The sequence below is a fragment of the Sphaerodactylus townsendi genome, linkage group LG15 (assembly GCF_021028975.2).
Source record: "Sphaerodactylus townsendi isolate TG3544 linkage group LG15, MPM_Stown_v2.3, whole genome shotgun sequence".
In the NCBI taxonomy this organism is placed as follows: domain Eukaryota; kingdom Metazoa; phylum Chordata; class Lepidosauria; order Squamata; family Sphaerodactylidae; genus Sphaerodactylus; species Sphaerodactylus townsendi.
The window spans coordinates 19,005,627-19,025,309 of NC_059439.1; the positions used below are offsets into that span (position 1 = coordinate 19,005,627).

Here is a 19,683-nt window from a genome sequence, read left to right on the forward strand (position 1 = left end):
CATCTGTGGATATCTAAATCCAGAGAATGAGGCCATTGACAGACAATGCCGTTATTTCTACAAACCTGAAAAAAACACCAAGTTTAGAGAAAAATCTGGAAATCCTAAAAATCCAGCTGCCATTCTGATCCTTTGTGGGAGGAAGCGGCATACAAATCTAAATAAATGTTGTTGTTGTTCTGCTGTTCTCTAGTCCATCCTGTTCTATTCTGCTAGAACAAAGAAACCAAGTTAACTTTTTAACTTCTGATTTACGTTCACTAACATGTAAGCAACGACTATCTGACTGACTGATAGCTAATCAATAGATCAAGTCGTAAAAGCAAGTGAGCTGTCAGCAACTTGTTTACATACAAACAGTTAACCCTTGCATGACTGGTTGTGACAGACACTTGCAAATACCAGCAGGCACATAGTCATTTCACCCACTCTGGTCTCCCCTTTGCAGACCTTTGGATGATGACCTCCGACTGGATCCCTCCCAGCCCATGGAACTGGACATCCTTGATACAGATGTCAAAACTACCATTGGAGACATTCTGACTGAGTAAGGGGGCTGGCCATTCTCTTGGGATAGGGGTGGGGGGAAGGGAGATTTCGAGTGAAGCAAGCCTTTATTGGCATAGACAGCAGTACAACAATAATAAAACAGATTAAAAAGCATATACAATACAGGATATACATGTTAGGACGAAGGAAATCTACTGGCATTTAGTAATTTCCAGGAGAAAGTCTGCCACTATCATACAGAGAGAAGGATCAGGGTTGTCCAACAAGTAGTGTAATCTAATTAAATCGGGGAGATCGGGTAAATGTAAAGGAGTGAGATTCACATACTTGGATCTGATTTCCTTGAATCTGAGACAGTAAAGTAATTGGTGGGCCAGAGATTCAACTGAGCCATCGTTACATGGACACAATCTTTTAGCCTTTACTTGCTTATTAAATCTGCCATGTAACAAGGCAGAAGGCATAACATTAAACCTGGTGAGCATTATGGCTCTCCTTTGAACAGGGTTTATTAAGCAATACAGGGGAAGGGAGATTTGCTGATGGGAGGCTGCAGGGATGGGAGAGGCTTATTCTGCACTGCCAGCAGCCCCTTCATGTGATTCCCCTTAATGCTTGGTGTTTCCTGCACCCAATTATTTTTTTTAATTTGCCAGCTATTCCTTTTTATCAGTAGCAGAAATATTACTGCAGCGTCCTTAGGTTTAAATGATAGTTGCTACTGTTACTGTTGTACTGTCATACTTTGACCGCATTAAGGCCCCTTCCGCACATGCAGAATAATGCACTTTCAATCCACTTTTGCAATTGTTTGCAAGTGGATTTTGCTATTCTGCACAGCTGCAAAGTGCACTGAAAGAGGATTGAAAGTGCATTATTCTGCATGTGAGGAAGTGGCCTAAGAGAAGACAATAATGGAAAAGACAATAATGCTAGGAAAAGTCAAAGGCAGCAGGAAAAGAGGAGGACCCAATGTGAGATGGACTGACTCTATAAAGGAAGTTACGGTCCTCAGTTTGCATGGCCCGTGCAAGGATGTTAACAATAGGATGTTTTGGGGGGGACATTGATTCGTAGGATCACCATGAGTTGGAAGTAACTTGACGGCGCCTAACACACATTCACACGCTGTTTTTTAAAAAGTAAGCAAAAAACAATCCAGTGGTCAGGATAGTAGGTGGCAATTATGGGAGTGAGGGGATACTTCAAGAAATCCCCTCCGCAAGTGGAAGCACTGTAGCTGCTGTAAATGCATTCTCATTATCTGGGAGTGGGATACTTCTACCGCCCATGAATGTCAAGATATACTTGAAACATGAAATATCAGAAGCCAGAGGAGGCACTCAGTATGTATCCATGCCTGATATAGCTCCTCAGACCTCTCCATCAACAATATATCTAATCCTGAACATGGCTCCGTCTGCGGATATTTAAATCCAGAGCATAGGGCCATTGACAAACAATGCTGTTCTTTCTACAGACTTGAAAAAACAACAACACCAAGTTTAGAGAGAAATCTGAAATCTAAAATCTAGCTGCCATTCTAAGCAGAATTACCCCTTTCGATGTCCATTAAAATCAATTAGCTTAAAAGCGTGCAACTTTGCTTATGGCAAGTTATAGCAAGTTATGGCTTATAGCATGGCAAGTTATTGCCGTCTGAGGGCGGGACCACCCTTGGTTGGAGTCTTTGACCCAATAACCATACTACACTCTCTGGCTGAGGTAAATATCTGGCCATAGCCATCAAATTATTATATAATCAGAAGCACCAGATGCCTTTGGGAGCTCACATGCAGGATGTAAAAACAATGGCCTTCTTCTGCTGCTGCTCCTGAGACCCTGGTCTGCTAAGGCATTTGCAGTCTCAGATCAAGGTGGATCAAGATTGATAGCCATACATCGACTTCTCCTCCATAAATCTGTCCAAGCCCCTTTTCAAGCTATCCAGGTCAGTGGCCATCACCACCTCCTGTAGCAGCATATTCCAAACACCAATCACACGTCTTTTCTCTCCATGCAAGAAGCATTCCCGTCTCATCCTATTTCCTATTTTAATATCTTCCAGGAGCATGGATACTCCTTCCCCATCTTCCCCTCGCCGGTTCTGGCTACGGCGCTGGCGCCAATTTTGGGGAGCGCCCGTGACGGCTTTCCTGGGGAATGTGGTGATGTACTTGCTCTTCCTTTTCCTCTTCTCCTACGTCTTGCTCATGGATTTCTCAGCCCCGCCTGTCGGCCCTTCTGCCTCGGAGATTGCTTTGTACGTTTGGGCCTTCACGCTGGTCTGCGAGGAGGTGCGGCAGGGCTGTTTTGTGGGCTCCCAGCCCCTGCTGCAAAGGATACGCCGATACCTCCAGGACACATGGAACCAGTTTGATATCACAGCCCTGCTGCTTTTCATGCTGGGAGTAGCATGCAGGTGAGCATCCTCTAGGCTGTATAGTAGCAAGTGGGAAGAAATCTCGAATTTTCCCTTACACCTGGCCACTGTGCCTTCTGAGAAGCCAAGCTACATGAATAAGAGAACTACAAGTTGCAGATTTTCCAAGACTACCACTTCTGGCTGTGGATAGAGGATTGGATAGCTGAACCCTACCACATATTAAAGCAAATCTCCCTGCAAACAAATAAATAAACAGACAGGCAGGCAGGCAGGCAGGGCAGATAGATAGACAGACAGACGGACGGACGGACGGACGGACGGGACAGACAGACAGACAGACAGACTAGGCTAAAATCCTTGCTGGTATCTATTTTTTCTAAGAGCAGTGAGGTTTTTGCTTGAGGGAAACATCATCATGTAGTTCTCTACCTGCAGTGACATAATTCAGGGCTTTCCCACATTCCCAGTTTCCCTGCTTCTAAGTTCCTGCTTCAAGGGGGGTGGGGTGTTTATTCTGCTTCGTTTCCTCTAGTGGATGATTTGACTTTTTAAAATTTTTGCTGTCAAGTCACAGCTGACTTATGGAAACCCTGTACGGTTTTCAAGGCAAGAGACGTTCTTGCCTGCCTCCACATCACACCCCTGGTATTCTTTGCAAGTCTCCCATCCAAATACTTGCCAGGGTTGAGGCTGAGAGTGTGTGACTGGCCCCAGGTCACCCATCAAGTTTCCATAAGAACATAAGAACTAGCCTGCTGGATCAGACCAGAGTCCATCTAGTCCAGCATTCTGCTACTCGCAGTGGCCCACCAGGTGCCTTTGGGAGCTCACATGCAGGAGGTGAAAGCAATGGCCTTCTGCTGCTGCTGCTCCTCCTGAGCACCTGGTCTGCTAAGGCATTTGCAATCTGAGATCAAGGAGGATCAAGATTGGTAGCCATAGATTGACTTCTCCATAAATCTATCCAAGCCCTTTTTAAAGCTATCCAGGTTATTCCATGGAAAGCTATTCCATGGCAGACTGTGGATTTGAACCTGGATTTCCCAGTTCCTAGTCTGAAACCTTAACCTCTACACTATGCTGGCGCTCTCAATTTGACATTTAAAAAGTTGCTTTGAATCCAGCATAAAAAACGGCAGTTTAAAACTTGCAGGGAGATATGCTCCATTAAAAGCTGTTTGATGTTGAAATCAACCACTAGAGGGAGCAAAACACATACAGAACTGGCCCCACAAGAAACAGGAAGCAAGGAAAGTGAGAGTTCTGAAAAAGGATTTGGTGTGCATTTGGTATACAGCATAGGTGTCAAACTCACGGCCCTCCAGATGTTATGGACTACAGTTCCCATCATCCCCTGCCAGCATCAGAGCTAATAATACCTGATTCCCAAATCCCATGCAGAGTTCTTTAAATTTAAAAGAACAGTCCTGAAGTGAAGTGCATTCAATGGGTAACAGCCAGCAGGTGGCAGAGAGAAGGCTGTATACCCCTGGGGATGATGGGAACTGTAGTGCAAAACATCTGGAGGGCCATGAGTTTGACACCTGTGGTATACCGCCTTCTCTCTGCCACCTGCTGGCTGTTACCCATGGAATGCACTTCACTTCAGGGCCGTTCTTTTAAATTTAAAGCACTCTGCATGGGATTTGGGAATCAGGTATTATTAGTTCTGAAACTGGGGAAAAGTTTTTTTTAAAAAAAATAATTCAGATAATATTGCTACATCTTCTTTCCCCTGTATGCCCCACAGGCTGTTTCCTGAGTCTTTTGAATCTGGCCGCACGATTCTCTGCCTGGATTTCATGGTCTTTACCCTTCGTCTCATACACATCTTTGCTGTCAACAAACAGCTGGGTCCCAAGATGATCATTGTCGGCAGGATGGTGAGAGGGTACATGAGATGGGCATAAAGCGAATGAGCAAAAAAAAGGGTGGGGGTACTTATTTATTTATTCCGTTTATACCCTGCCCTACACCGAAGTCCCAGGGCGGCTTACCTAATGAGGTTAAAAGCTGATGCAAGAAGTCTTGGTTTCAAATATGTGCACAGTGGCTTTCTTTTAGGTTGGAGCACAGACCCTTGTGCAATGAGCACGCAAGGGACTTGGGGCTTAAATGGAAATCAGTACATAATAAAAATGTACACGGGATCAGAAAATGAAAACTAAGTTCAAATGAGCGAGCAGGAAATTTGGGGCCGCACGTATCTCTCCTTTAAAAGATGGAGATTGCATTCATTGTGCCCATCCTGACAAATTTGAGGTTTAGTTTGGGTGGGTGGGTGGCATATTTATTGCACAGATTATTTTCCCCACAAGGGTTTCATTTTTTCAGCCACCACACGAGCAAAATAGCGTCTCCTTGATGAATAGCAAAATTCAGATCACAGAATAAGCTCGAGCTAGGAGTATTGGTTGGAAAATACCACTGACTAGTTTATTTCAGCTCTTTGTAAGGTGCAAGCCTCTCCTAATGAGTAATTGTAGCTCTGTATATATGCTGTCTACAGATGAAAGATGTCTTCCTCTTCCTCTTCTTTCTTGGGGTATGGCTGGTGGCCTACGGGGTTACTACTGAGGGGCTTCTACTCCCACATGACCGACGTCTTCCCTGGATATTCCGCCGGGTCTTCTACCGGCCTTACTTGCAAATCTTTGGACAAATCCCACTCAATGAGATTGACGGTGTGTATTCTAGGCCTCCCGTTCTGAACTCTGGTACTTGAGGGAATGGGGAAAAGTATAGTGTTGTGCCCTCACCTGGGTAGCCTAGGCTAGCCCAATCTCATCAGATCTTGCAAGCCAAGCAGAGTCAGTGGTTAGCCCTGATTAGTATTTGGATGGGAGACCAACAAAGGAACCCAGAACTGTCGAAGACTTCCACAGCTAGAATCACTGAGGTGTTGCATGATTTCGGGGCTGTATGGCCATGTTCTAGTAGCATTTTCTCCTGACGGTTCGCCTGCATCTGCAGCTGCATCTCTGAAGACGCCAGCCGCAGATGCAGGTGAAGCGTCAGGAGAAAATGCTACTAGAACACGGCCATACAGCCCCCAAACCCCCAAACCCAGAAATGCTACATAAAGGCAGGTTTGAACAAACTACTTCTGAATCTCTTACTTACGGGGTTGAGTTACAATGTTACCGCCTGGGTAACTTTTAATAGCTCCAGACCAACTAGCTCTCGGCAGCGCAGAGGAACAGAAATGGGACCCAACACAGCGAAAGGTATAGTAGAGAATAATAAAAGTGTTTCTGTCAGAGATGCTGACCATCATGTGTCAAAGCAGCACTCTCCACCCTCCCATGGCAACTGCTGGCTTGCCTAGCAGCTTTACAACAGCTTATATTCACTTTCTCCCGCCCGAGAGTACGGGAAAATACAGGACAACCTACAACCATTCATTCACAAAATACATTGTAACCAATTATACATCTACAAACACATGGGAACCAATTAGGGTCCGATATGCAGTCCCTTCTTGAATTTCGCGGCCGGAGGAGGGCGAGGCGATGACGTAGGTACAGGCAGGAAAAACACAAAGGAGTCCTTGGGTGCTTGGGGTCAGGAAAGATGGCAGCACCCTTATCTGCCTGCTGGTGGGATAAAGGCAGCTGGAGGCGCTTCTTCCGGGGTCCCTTTTGTCAGCGTCCATTCAGGGTTTTTACAAATGAAAGGGACATGCCCAGGAGCAGGGGTGGATTCCTGCCTTGAGCCAAGGAGGTTCCATGCAGACACAAATACAAAAGTTAGCTATAATTCCTACTTTCTACCTAATACAGTTTGTTCCTACCTAACTTATACAGAAATAAAACATAGTTCCATCTTTATTTAAAAACAAGATCAGAAATGGAATAAAATCACTTCTGACTCCGCTATCAACAACTGACAGGGTTGCCATAAGTTGGCTGCAACTTGAAAGCAAAAAAAAAAAAAAATGTGCGCATATGTGTGTGTAGATTCCTGCTGTTCGGGGTTACACTGTGCCAAGTTAGCCTATCCATACCAACTAATTTGGGTCTTTTGTATATAGGGATTGCAGAGCACTGTGCCATAATGACCTTCACTTTGTACCTTCTCTTCCCGACGCAGCTGCTCTGATTGCTGCCGCAAACTGCACCTATGACCCCGTGGCCATCTTATTGGAAGAGGCACAACCATGTACCAACACCTACGCCAATTGGCTGGTGCTCGTCCTCCTTGTGGTCTTCCTGCTGGTCGCCAACATTCTCCTCCTCAACCTGCTCATTGCCATGTTCAGGTACAGCTGGTGCTGGTGCTCTAATCTAATGGGGATGGGTGTATTTATACAAGGTATTCGGTTTAAAAAAATGAGTGGGACCTGTGTGTGAAAGCTATGTGAATATTGAAGAAGAAAAAGAAGAGTTGGATTTATATCCCCCCTTTCTCTCCTGCAAGGAGACTCAAAGGGGCTTACAAACTCCTTTCCCTTCCCCCCTCACAACAAACACCCTGTGAGGTTGAGGCTGAGAGAGCTCCAAAGAACTGTGACTTGCCCAAGGTCACCCAGCTGGCGTGTGTGGGAGTGCACAGGCTAGTCTGAATTCCCCAGATAAGCCTCCACAGATCAGGCAGCAGAGCAGGGAATCAAACCCGGTTCCTCCAGATTAGAGTACATCTGCTCTTAACCACTACGCCACTGCTGCCTTGAATGAAAGGATTAGGCATGAACATATGTGGTGTGGTGCTAGCCACCTATTTTAAATAGTTTAACAGTTTAATGTTAATATTTCATATTTGTTTTCTGCTTTGACATTGTTCTTAACTCATATATACAGTTTTAATATTCAATTGCCAGAAGACCCTTTGAGTAGATGGTAACTAAAAAAACCCCAAATCTTATAAATAAATAAATATGTAGCGATTGTGAAAGGATCACAAGCACAGAAGTATATATGGGAGATCTGACTCAGATCTGGGCCCCTTCCGCACATGCAGAATAACGCACTTTCAATCCACTTTCAATGCACGTTGCCACTGGATTTTAATGTGCAAAATTGCAAAATCCACTTGCAAACAATTGTGAAAGAAGAGTTTTGATTTATACCCCACCTTTCTCTCCTGTAAGGACACTCAAGGTGGCTTACAAGCTCCTTTCCCTCCCTCTCTCCTCAACTTGTGAGGTAGGTGGGACTGAGAAAGTTCCAAAAGAACTGCGACTAGCCCAAAGTCATCCAGCAGGAATGTGAGTGCGGAAACACATCTGGTTCACCAGATAAGCCTCTGCCACTCAGGTGGAGGAGTGGGGAATCAAACCCAGTTCTCCACCTGCTCTGAACCACTACACCCCACTGGCTCTCCAGTGGATTGAAAGTGCATTATTCTGCGTGTGCTGAAGGGACCTATGATGTGCTCTTATTTGTGATGAAACTGTGATATAAAGGAACGCTCAAGACACCAACTAAGGGAAAAAATGGGAAAACAGTGAAGGAAGGTTGCTATGAGGAAACATAGCTTTTGGAACACTTCAGCAGTTAACAACTTTAACCAACAAACAACTTCTGGCTGTCTAAGAGTTCACAGCAGCAGACTCTAATCTGGAGAACCAGTTTGATTCCCCGCTCCTCCACATGAAACCTGATGGGTGACCTGGGCTAGTTCTCCTCAAACTTTCTCAGCCCCACCTACCTCCCAAGCAGAGATGGGATCCAGCAGGTTCTCACCAGTTCCCGAGAGTGGGTTACTAATTATTTGTGTGTGCCGAGAGGGGGTTACTAATTGGGTCCACTTTTCCGTTAGAAATTCCATTAGGTCCAAAAATCATAAAGTCCTGTTGTTTCCTATGTGGCTGGTTAGCAAAGGTAGAAAATGGGATAATTCTCCCTGTTGGGCTGTTTTAAAAACATGTTTTGGAAATGCGGTACAGTTCCTTGTTTAAGGAAAGTATCCTTCTTTTGATTTCTAGAAACAAAATTAAGTATTTGAAAGTATTAAGTATTTGACAGGCAGTCAATTAGAGGAGAAGTAGTTGTTTCTGTTGGCAGTAGACGATAGGACTTGCTATAATGAGTTTAAATTATGGACAGAAAGATACCAGCCGGAAATTAGGAACTTTTTTTTTACAGTAAGAGTTTTTTACAGTAACAGTGAAATTATTAATGCCCCGCCCCCGGAATGCCCGGCCACGCCCCCGTCGTGCCCCGCCTAGCCCCATTGGCGTTACGCCACTGTTTGAATCCCACCACCATGTGAACCTGTTACTAAAATTTTTGGATCCCACCACTGCTCCCAAGGTGTCTGTTGCAGGGAGAGGAAGGGAAGATGATTGTGAGCAACTTTGAGGCTCCTTAAAGGTTGAGAAAAGTGGGGTCTAAAAGCCAACCCTTCTTCTATCTCCCCACCTGTCACAGTTACACATTTGCCAAAGTTCAAGGCAACAGTGACATCTACTGGAAATCCCAGCGCTATAATCTGATCCTGGAGTACCACAGCCGCCCAGCCCTGGCACCACCCTTCATCCTCATCAGCCACCTGCATCTTTTCATCAAGCGCCACATCCGCAAGGTGCAGTCAGCAAAAGGACGCCACTTCCGTGAGTGATGTGGGGGAAGGCGGGACTGGAGGGGTTCCGTTCTTTTCTGCAACGAGCTGCAAGCAGGATTGAATCGGAGGTTGTACACAACATATAATGGAGTGCTCGCTTCTCTGTAAAAATCCAGCAATCATCTCCACAGGCAAAGCGTGGTGTAGTGGTTAAGAGAAGGATTCTAATCTGGAGAACCGGGTTTGATTCCCCACTCCTCCACCTGAGTGGCAGAGGCTTATCCGGTGAACCAGATGTGTTTCCACACTCCTACATTCCTGCTGGGTGACCTTGGGCTAGTCACAGTTCTCTCAGAACTCTCCCAGATCCACTTACCTCACAAGGTGTCTATTGTGGGGAGAGGAAGGGGAAGGAGCTTGTAAGCCACCTTGAGTCTCCTTACACAAGAAAAAGGTGGCACATAAATCCAAACTATTACTCCTCCTCCTCCTCCTCCTCCTCCTCCTCCTCCTCTTCTTCTTCTTCTTCTTCTTCTTCTTCTTCTTCTTCTTCTTCTTCTTCTTCTTCTTCTTCTTCTTCTTCTTCTTCTAAGCCCTCTCATTACACTGACCCACAGAAAACCACAGAATAGGTTCTTGGTGAACTTGTCACCATGACGCAAGTCCAGGTGGTCACAACCAATTGACTCCACCAGTCTAGAATTTTCTCCAAAAGGACATTAGTTTGCACTTAGTTGCATCAAATCTAATCATGGAAGATAAGTCCATCATTGGCTATTAGCCAAAATAACTAAATGGAACTTCCATGTTCAAAGACAGTATACCTGTGAATACTAGGAGGGCAACAACTGGAATAGGTTTTGGCTGTTGTGTGCTGCTGGTAAGCCTGCCGTGCATCTGTCCATCCTGTGTGATACAGGATGCTGGTCTGAATGGACCACTTACCTGAACCCGCAGGACAGCTCTTGTTTTGCTGCCTTATGGGTAGGATCCAGCCAGTATTTTCACTCAGTTCTTCAGTCTCCTACAAATCCAAACCCACACGACTTTTGTTCATGCAGGGACAATGGTACCCAAAATAGCCTTTTTCCAGAGCCCAAAAAGCTGGTTGGATTCCCATCCATGTTATAGTTTAGTCAACAAACGATCAAGATCAGAATAGAAACGTCAGAATACATACATATGCCTCTTGGTGCATCGCAATTTACTTGGGGTTTTACCAGCCTAAATAATTTGAACTCATTGGTAAACACGGCTACATCTCTAACCAGTGGTGCGATCCAAAAATTTTAGTACCAGGTTCCCATGGTGGTGGGATTCAAACTGTAACGTAGCACCAATGGGGCTGGGCGGGGCATGACAGGGGCGTGGCCGGGCATTCCAGGGGCGGGGCACTCCTAGGCGGGGCTGTGGCAAGGATGCAGCCACTTCTGCATGGTCACTTAGGCAAGGCTGAAGCTGAGATGCACACACACAGGCGCAGGCTGCCACGCACGCCGGTGCACCTCCTGCTAGACTGCTTCAAGTTCTGCGTGCTACTGCTGAAAGGAGGGGCGTAACTAAGGCAAAAATCACGTGGCAAAAATCACCAATTAGTAACCCCCTCTCGGCACACACAAATAATTAGTAACCTACTCTCGGGAACCTGTGAGAACCTGCTGGATCCCAACCCCATGCATGAATATTAAATTGTATCGGTCCTACATTATGCTTCTTCCAAAACCGCATGCAATTCTGGCTGCTGTTTTAGCGTGTGTGTGGTTTTTTTAACAGTTCTGCAACTTTCGGAGATCCAGGATGGACGGCTACTCACATGGGAGTCGGTGCAGAAGGAAAATTATTTAGTGGCTCAGAAACGGCAAAAACGGGATTCTGATACGGAGCGGCTCCGGCGAACCTCCCAGAAGTGAGCACTGGGGAATGGAAGAAAGCAAAAACAAGGAACATGCAGATCGGGAGGGAGGACCAGTATATAGGAGGAACCTACACTATTTGGGAGGAAGCTGGAGAAAAGAATTTGATGGAGGCTGGAATAGTAGAGAGGCTTGGAGAAACCCAGGAAACATGTCAGTTTCCTGAAATAACATTCTTCAAGTTGAGAAAATGCTGTGGGTGGGTGGCAGAGAGTGAGGCCCCTTCTCCCTCTTTGAACTACTTCACACTTCTAACCAGTGGTGGGATTCAGCCGGTTTGCACCGCTTCAGCAGAACCGGTTGTTAAAATGGTGCTTGTAAACAACCAGTTGTTCCAATCCAATCCAATCCAAAAACCTTTATTAGGCATAAACCAGAAGTACCATACATTCCAAATACAAAAACAGGATCATTGTTACATATCATGTAGAACATGGATTAAAAATGTAGCGACTGCTTCAGAAATTTCTACATTAGGGCAGTTCAATAGCTTAGACATTTTTTGTTTGTCTGAGAGAAACATACATTCTAGAGGTAGTAAAGCTCCCAGATCGGTTCTAATATCATTATACCTCGAACAGTAAAGCAGGATATGAGGGATTGAGTCCATAGCGTTGGGACAGTACCGACAGCAATGCTTGCTTTGTGGGATGTTAAGGAAACGACCTTGAAGATAGACAGAGGGGAATGAGTTGCACCTTGCTCTTGTCATGACCCATCTGCACTTATAATTAACAAGCTGTTCTAAAAGTATACAGCAGGGCTACTGAATTTCGGGGGTGTGATCCCAAAGTATAGAGGGGGAACAGAGGAGCTTTGTGCAGCACTCAGGAGAGATTGGTATTCCTGGTCGGAAATTTACAGTCCCTGATCTTTAGATGATGGTAGAATTTCCGTGGCGGTAAGCATATGAAGAGACTCCCATGAGAAACCCAAGGAGAAGATTTTTTTCCCCAATATGGAACCACCACTTCGAAAGCTGTAGCTCCCTCATTTCTAGCAAAGATAAACTTTTTGGATCTGCGCACAAGCATAGACGCAGCCAAAACTTAAATGTTACAGCCCATGCCCTAGTTTCTAATAAATGTTGCCCTGATTCCAGACAGAGCACACCATAAGGGATACAATGTGGGGTGCCAAATATCTTATATGGGAAGTTTGATTGGATACGCTCCAGGTTCTTGTGCCAAGCTTGGATCCAAACAGGGATACCATACAATAGGTACTGGAAACTAGTTGTTAAATTGTTTGAATCCCACCACCGGAACCGGCTGTTATATTATCTGAACCCCACCACTGCTTCTAACCCCGCAGAGTCGATCAGGCGCTGAAGCAGCTTTCAGAGATCAAAGAATCGGAGCGTCGCCTGCGGACCCTGGAGACAGAGGTATGACATGCAATGTGGGACCGTCTGAGGTGGTGCAGGGAAGAAATGAGAAACCTTTGGGAGCCGGTTGGCGCTGCTGCCAGGATTCCAAATGGCAGCAGCTGGGAAGTACAGCTGAATTAATTAGGAGCTATCGAAGAACAAGCATAGTGTAGCAGTTAAGATGTTGGAGTAGGACCGTGGTGGCGAACCTTTGGCACTCTAGATGTTATGGACTACAATTCCCATCAGCCCCTGCTGTCAATTGGCCGTGCTGGCAGGGGCTGATGGGAATTATAGTCCATAACATCTGGAGTGCCAAAGGTTCACCACCACTGGAGTAGGACCTGGGAAACCCAGGTTTGAATCTCCACTCGGCCACAGAACCTTGCTGGGTGACCTTGGGCCAGTCAGACTCTCTCAGTCTTGTCCTTGGCAAGCGTTTGAATGGGAGACTCCAAGGAATTCAGAGGTTGGCAGTGGCAAACCACCTTCCAATGTCTCTTGCCTTGAAACGTCTCTTGCCTCCATGGGGTTGCCAAATGTCAACTGTGACTTGATGGCAAAACGTGGGAAAGGGGAGAAACGAGAAATCCTGGTGAGCCGGTAGGCGTTGGCAGCATTCCCAATGGCAGCAGCTGGGAAGTGAAGAGCAGCCACCAAATTATGGAAAAGGCAGTGTGGTGTAGTGGTTAAGAGCGGTGGACTCCAAGCTGGACGAACAGGGCTCAGTTCCCTACTCCTCCATGTGAAGCCCGCTGAGTGACCTTGGGCTAGACACTGTCCTTTCAAAACTTTCTCAGGCCACACAGAGGCAGGCAATAGCAAACCACCTCTGAACACCTCTTGCGTTGAAAATGTCAGGGATTATACTTAATTGGTATACATCTTGTGAGCAGACAGATCAAAATGATCTAAATGACAGCTACTGTTTGAAGAAGCACCAGATGTAACTGTACCGAACCAGTTCAAACCAGATCACTGACCTTCACTCTGATAGGCTAACTGATGTATAAAAGTAGAGCCTGTAGATGTATGCTGTGTCTAGGGAATTTTGGAGTTGCTGCGAAGCATGCTGTCCAATTGTTTGCTGATTTGCGTCTACACTGTAAACATCTGCACCTAAGATAAAGTCTTCTTGGAAGGACATTCAGTTCGTGGTGTGGTGCTTTCCTTTGCTGTGCCAAGCCTGTTGCGGCTGCACTTAGCCTGCCTTGGTAACGCTATTTTCTGCTGGGGAGCGCCTGCTCTGTGTCAGGTTATGGGCCCAGATTCAGCTGTTACATGAGAGTAAGGCAGTGCTGAAGGTCGCTGTTGGCGTGGAGTGCACGAGCAGTGTGTGGAATAGAATCAGCCATGGCGTTCACGGCTACCAGTCTGCCCTTTGAGAGGCTGCATGAAGGCAATTATATGTCCCCAAAGCGTTGTCTTGTCAGCTTGACTCGACTGCACTTTCTACTACATGGAAGAGACTGCGGGGAGGGGGGGTCACGGGGGGGGGAATTGGAAGGGGGGAAGAAGCACACCCATGTTGAGGACCTTAGACCATAACTCTCCCCCCATAGGTGGTATCCTCCCAGAGATAGCAACTTCTCCTCACTTCTCTGTTCACCTGTGTACCCTAGATGGAATATTGCACCACTGCCCTGGCCTGGATGGTTGATGTCTTGGCTCAGAGTGATATTGCAAAAGGGAAGAAGGCCCCTCCAGCACGGAAAAAAGGTGAGTTGCCAAAGATCCCACAGATCCTTGAGTCTACGTTTAGTCACTTGATGCCAGCATGGTGTAGTAGCGGTTGAGAGCCGGTGCACTCTAATCTGAGGAACCGGGTTTGATTCCCTGCTCTATCATGCTGTGGAGGATTATCTAGTGAACTAAATTAGCTTGGGCACTCCAACACATGTCAACTGGGTGACCTTGGGCTCATCATAGTTCTGTTCACAGTTATAATTCACACTGGTCTTTTTCCTTACAGACTGATTGACCACGCGACCACAAGGAGAACCATTCTTCATTTTCAGAGGATAGAGTCCTTAGGTCACCTGCTGCCATCCTCAGAATCCGGATGCATCTCATCATGAACCTGAGACAATTGGGCACCGACCACCCCAGACTTTGTGACAGGAGATACAGAAACCTGAGATCCTAGGATGCCCCAAGAAACCTTCATCTGATCGATACTTGCAGCAGCACACGATACAGCCCAAAATTCTCCTGCCTGCTACGCAAAAACCTGTCAGCATGCTAGGGACCATTGTGTGAACCCAGAAATCTTGTCGCTGTTAGATCGTTCTGGGCTTCTCATGCTGGAGATGGACGGAGGACTTCTTCTGGAGCCAGCGGAGAGAACGTCGCGTTTGAGTTTCAACTCAGCAATGAACTTCCTAAGCTGTTGTTTCTGTTTCTGCAATGAAAATATGCATTATTTCCCTCACAAGATTTCTGTGAGAATTGATGCAGTGAGAGACCAATCTATATAAGTTTTTTGCAATCTTTGCACAGCTGACTTTGGGTGACCACGTAAGGTTTTCAAGGGAAGAGACATTTGGAGGTGGTTTGCCATTGTTTCCCTCAGCGTCACAACCAGAGGTGGGATCCAGCAGGTTCTCACAGGTTCCCGAGAGTAGGTTACTAATTATTTGTGTGTGCCGAGAGGGGGTTACTAATTGGTGATTTTGCCACGTGATTTTTGCCTTAGTTATGCCCCTCCTCTCAGCAGTAGTGCGCAGAACTTGAAGCAGTCTAGCAGGAGGTGCACTGTCGTGCGTGGCAGCTTGCGCCTGCGTGCATTCGTTTCCCATGCCCAAGGACCGGCGCAGTGGCTGCGTCCTTGCCACAGCCCTGCCCAGCAATGCCCCGCCCCTGGAATGCCCGGCCACGCCCCCATCATGCCCCGCCCAGCCCCATTGGCGCTCCACCACTGTTTGAATCCCACCACCATGGGAACCTGTTTCCATGACGCAAGTAAGAATTTGAACCTGGGTTTCTCGGATCCTGGCCCAGCACCTTAACCACTACACCACACTATCTCTCTAGTGAGAACAATGAAGAACTTTATAGGTTAGAACTGCAAAAAAGGGGGAGAGGACGGTAATAATAATGATCATTGTGTTTTGCACACGAATTAACAAGCAGATGGCTCCTTAGTAAATTAAATACTGAAATGCCCTGCACAAAATTCTGTCTTCAGGTAGTAAACATGAACAAGTGTGGATTCAGGACCCCAAGCCCTTTAAGTCGACAGTCTGTGCTTTCTACCCTTCCCCACAACTGAATGACCTCATTGTTGGTTGCTTCTCAGCAAACGCAGAGCTGAAAGAATACTGCTATGCTAAGCAGACAAGGTGATTGACAGAGCAATGTGCTTACTCCAGAGCAAGGGCAGGCAGAAAGCAGAGCATGGTATGTGTCAGCTGGTATACCACAGGTCACTTGTGGGTGGACCTGTAGTCCCTGCTGGTTGTTAGCATTCCAGCCAAGAGCTGGACTAAATAGATACACCTACGATTCCACATAGTTTTTCTGATGTTGGCAAGTCAAAGATTATGTTCAGGATCCTTTAATAGAGGTTAAAGTCTTGCTTTAATTGCTAAGAGCTCTTGAGTGTAACCTCTTACTTCATAAAGTTAAAACATTTCAGTGGACCAAGGAGTTGTTTGTGTTTGTGTTTTTAGAAAAGCGTCGTCCAAAACTGCCCTCCCTGTTTAAGAAGATGAAGAAGAAGAGTTTGGATTTATATCCCCCCTTTCTCTCCTGCAGGAGACTCAAAGGGGCTTACAATCTCCTTGCCCTTCCCCCCCTCACAACAAACACCCTGTGAGGTAGGTGGGGCTGAGAGAGCTCCGAGAAGCTGTGACTAGCCCAAGGTCACCCAGCTGGCGTGTGTGGGAGTGCACAGGCTAATCTGAATTCCCCAGATAAACCTCCACAGCTTAGGCGGCAGAGCTGGGAATCAAACCCGGTTCCTCCAGATAAGATACACGAGCTCTTAACCTCCTATGCCACTGCTGCTCCCTTAATTAATGCAATCTTCCAGCCAAATCAGGGAGCGCTTCAGTCACAAAAGCATGATACTTTGCACATGTTTAAGAACATGTCTCCTCAGATTTATGTACTTACGTACAAGGTAGGTAGGCTAGGTTGACCAGCCCAAGATAATCTAGTGAATTTCATGGTCTGCTGGGATTTCAACATGGTTTACTTTAATAATTTAACCAGATGAATGCTCAGAGACATTTAACTTGAAGTGTGTGACTTAGAAGGCTTTAATTGCCCATAGAATTGCACCAGAGGTGCAGCAAGGGGGAACTGCATCCGGGGCATGCGTGCGCCCTGTGCCCCTGCCCACCCCCACCAATTTGCGGAATGCCCCCACCATACCCCTGCACCAGTGCGCACCCAGGGCATCACGCACCCCCCCCCCACCCCCTTGGCACTGTGCCACTGAATTGCACTGTTAACTGAAGAAAGTTTTATATTATGCACTGGGAAGCAAAATCTCCTATGGATATGAATAATCGGGTTATGGGAAGAAAATTCTGAGATACAATAATATTTCTTAGGATGTGCTGGATATTTTCCAGGAACAAAGTGGAATCTTGTTCTGTGCTGTCCCTACATTTGCAAATCAAAACATATAAGAAAAGATTCCAGTTCTCTCCCCACCCCACCCCCCCAAATCCTCAGTTTTGCTTCCTTAAAAAATGCCACATTTTCTCATGCTGCTAAAGAAATATTTTGAAATCATAAGATTTTTTTTTAGATTGTAGCCAATAACAGACTGAAAGTCTGTTTTAACTTTATCGATGAAACTGTTAAAAAGTGTTAATAAAAATAGTCTAGTGTTTTTGGACAGGAGTTCAAAGATCATTGCAATGAACTTCTCCCAAGCTTAAAAACAAATAACTCTATTATCCATTTAAATTATTGCTAACTTTAAACACAGTTGAACACATTGAACACAATTTGGATCAGTCTAACTGCAGACTTCCCCGCTAAGCGTTCCACTTACTTACTTACTTACTTACTTACTTACTTACTTACTTACTTACTTACTTACTTATTTATTTATTTTTCAGATTTTTAGACCGCCCCATCCCCTAGGGGCTCTGGGCGGTGTACAACACGATAGCCATTGTATACAGATAAAAACAGTTAAAACCTTTTAAAGCAGCAGTAAATAAAGGACTAAAAAGAATAATTAAATTAATTTGTAAGATGGCGTCCGACAATCTAATTTCACCCTCTTTCAGAGAGGGAAGGGCAGCAAATCCCGAGATGGTAAAGGCACAGATGTAAAGGCCACGGGAGTGTGGGGGGGGGGGGGGGGGCACCATCAACGGCTGGTACCTCCAAAGGCCCGGCGGAACAGCTCCGTCTTACAGGCCCTGCGGAATTCTGTAAAAGGATCCCGCAGGGAATTGTTGGACCTTTAGTGGAAGAAGCGTTCCACGCCAGCAGGCTGAGGGCCAGGAGACTGCAAAAGGCCCTGGCCCAAGGCGTGGAAAACCAGCCGGTATCATCGAGGGGACCAGGGACCACCAGTAGCAATTGGCCTCTGCTGACAGGCGAAGAGGGCGTATTGGGACATGTGGGCTGATGCGGTCCGGAAGAATCACGAAGGTCCCAGAGCCGCGTAAGGCCTTAAAGAGTCAACACCAGCACCTTTGAAGATGATTGAAAGGAACTCCACTGGGAGCCAATGCAGTTGGCGTAGCACAGGTTGGGATATGATCCCAGAGTGGCATTACCTGTGAGCAAGAGTACGCGTGCAGCTGCATTTTGGACCAGCTTTAACGCTTCGGCGTTATCAAAGCGCAAAGGAATGGCCAGCGTAGAGCGAAGTTACAATAGCTCTAATCTGGAGATGACCGTTGCAATGGATCACTGTGGCCAGGTCACGGTCTGAAGGAGAGGAAGGGGGCCAACTTAGCCCGGGCCTGCAGCGAGTGGAAAAAAGCAACCCGGGTTATATGGGCCACCTGGAGTGGGTCTCTCATTGATAGAGAGGCGAATCCAGGAATGGGAACCCCCCCCCCAGGTGAATGGCGTACGGAGGTGAGTCGGTGCCAATGTGACCCCCTCCCACACCGGGCGGCTGAAACATCCCCCTCTCCCGTCAGCGGCCCAGCCAGAGGGATCTCCGTCTTCGATGGATTCAGTTTTAACCTGCTCTGTCGCCACCAACCAGCAACCGCCTCCAAACAATCCTGGAGAGCTGCAGGGGCGGGTGCTGTTCCCCCCCTCCATCAACAGAATGAGCTGAGTGTCATCCGCATACTGATGACAGGACAGCCCAAAACTCCGTACCAGCTGAGCAAGGGGTCGCATGTAGATGTTAAATAACAGCGGGGACAATAATGCCCCCTGGGGTACACCGCAATAAAGCGGGCACTTCCGGGAGGCCTCATCCCCACACCTCACTTGCTGATTCCGCCCCCGGAGAAACGAGACAATCCATTAATTCTGCTTACATTCAATAATTAATTATAGATTAAAGCTTAGGTGTAATTTATTTCCTTATCTAATTCTTTCCCCTTTAAATACAATTCTTAAACATTTGTCAGTTATCTCATGAGTTGGATCCCCCTCCCCCGGGCGGCCACCCCACCGCGACCCCCATAACATCCACCGCATCGCGGTCTCTTGGCGAAAGAGCAACGATCCAGCGTGGCGTGTGGGTCCCAGGAGGAGACTGAGTGGCTCTCCCGAGCACTGTGGGGCAGATTCTCCTCAGCTGCGGCACCCGATCAGGAGGGGGGGGGGAGGGTCTCGGGGGAACCAGGCAGAGGGCGGGGGCGTTTGAAGCCAATGATGGGAGCCCCTCCCTCCCTGTCGCCTCCGGGGTAACGAGTCCCGAGAGAGCGCGCCGATTGGGCCGCCGCCCTTCCTCCTCCTCCTCCTCTTCCTGCCGCTTGATTGGCCGGCAGGGTGTCGATATGTCATATTGGTGCAGATATGTCTAAAAATGCACCCCCTGCAGGCACCAATGACCTGGTGCAAAA

General features: G+C 46.8%; 1 protein-coding gene across 1 annotated transcript in view; it reads left to right on the forward strand.

Moving 5' to 3' along the window:
- Nucleotides 1-15,294, forward strand: part of TRPM4 (transient receptor potential cation channel subfamily M member 4) — a 39,906-nt gene extending 24,612 nt beyond the window's left edge. The window contains exons 16-25 of the mRNA XM_048517581.1: nt 449-547; nt 2,579-2,932; nt 4,647-4,779; nt 5,406-5,580; nt 6,989-7,157; nt 9,268-9,449; nt 11,174-11,306; nt 12,628-12,700; nt 14,305-14,401; nt 14,655-15,294. Coding sequence (XP_048373538.1) covers nt 449-547; nt 2,579-2,932; nt 4,647-4,779; nt 5,406-5,580; nt 6,989-7,157; nt 9,268-9,449; nt 11,174-11,306; nt 12,628-12,700; nt 14,305-14,401; nt 14,655-14,659 — 1,420 coding nt within the window. The 3' untranslated portion in view covers nt 14,660-15,294. The remainder of the gene's footprint in view (nt 1-448; nt 548-2,578; nt 2,933-4,646; nt 4,780-5,405; nt 5,581-6,988; nt 7,158-9,267; nt 9,450-11,173; nt 11,307-12,627; nt 12,701-14,304; nt 14,402-14,654) is intronic.
- Nucleotides 15,295-19,683: the final 4,389 nt, after the last annotated feature.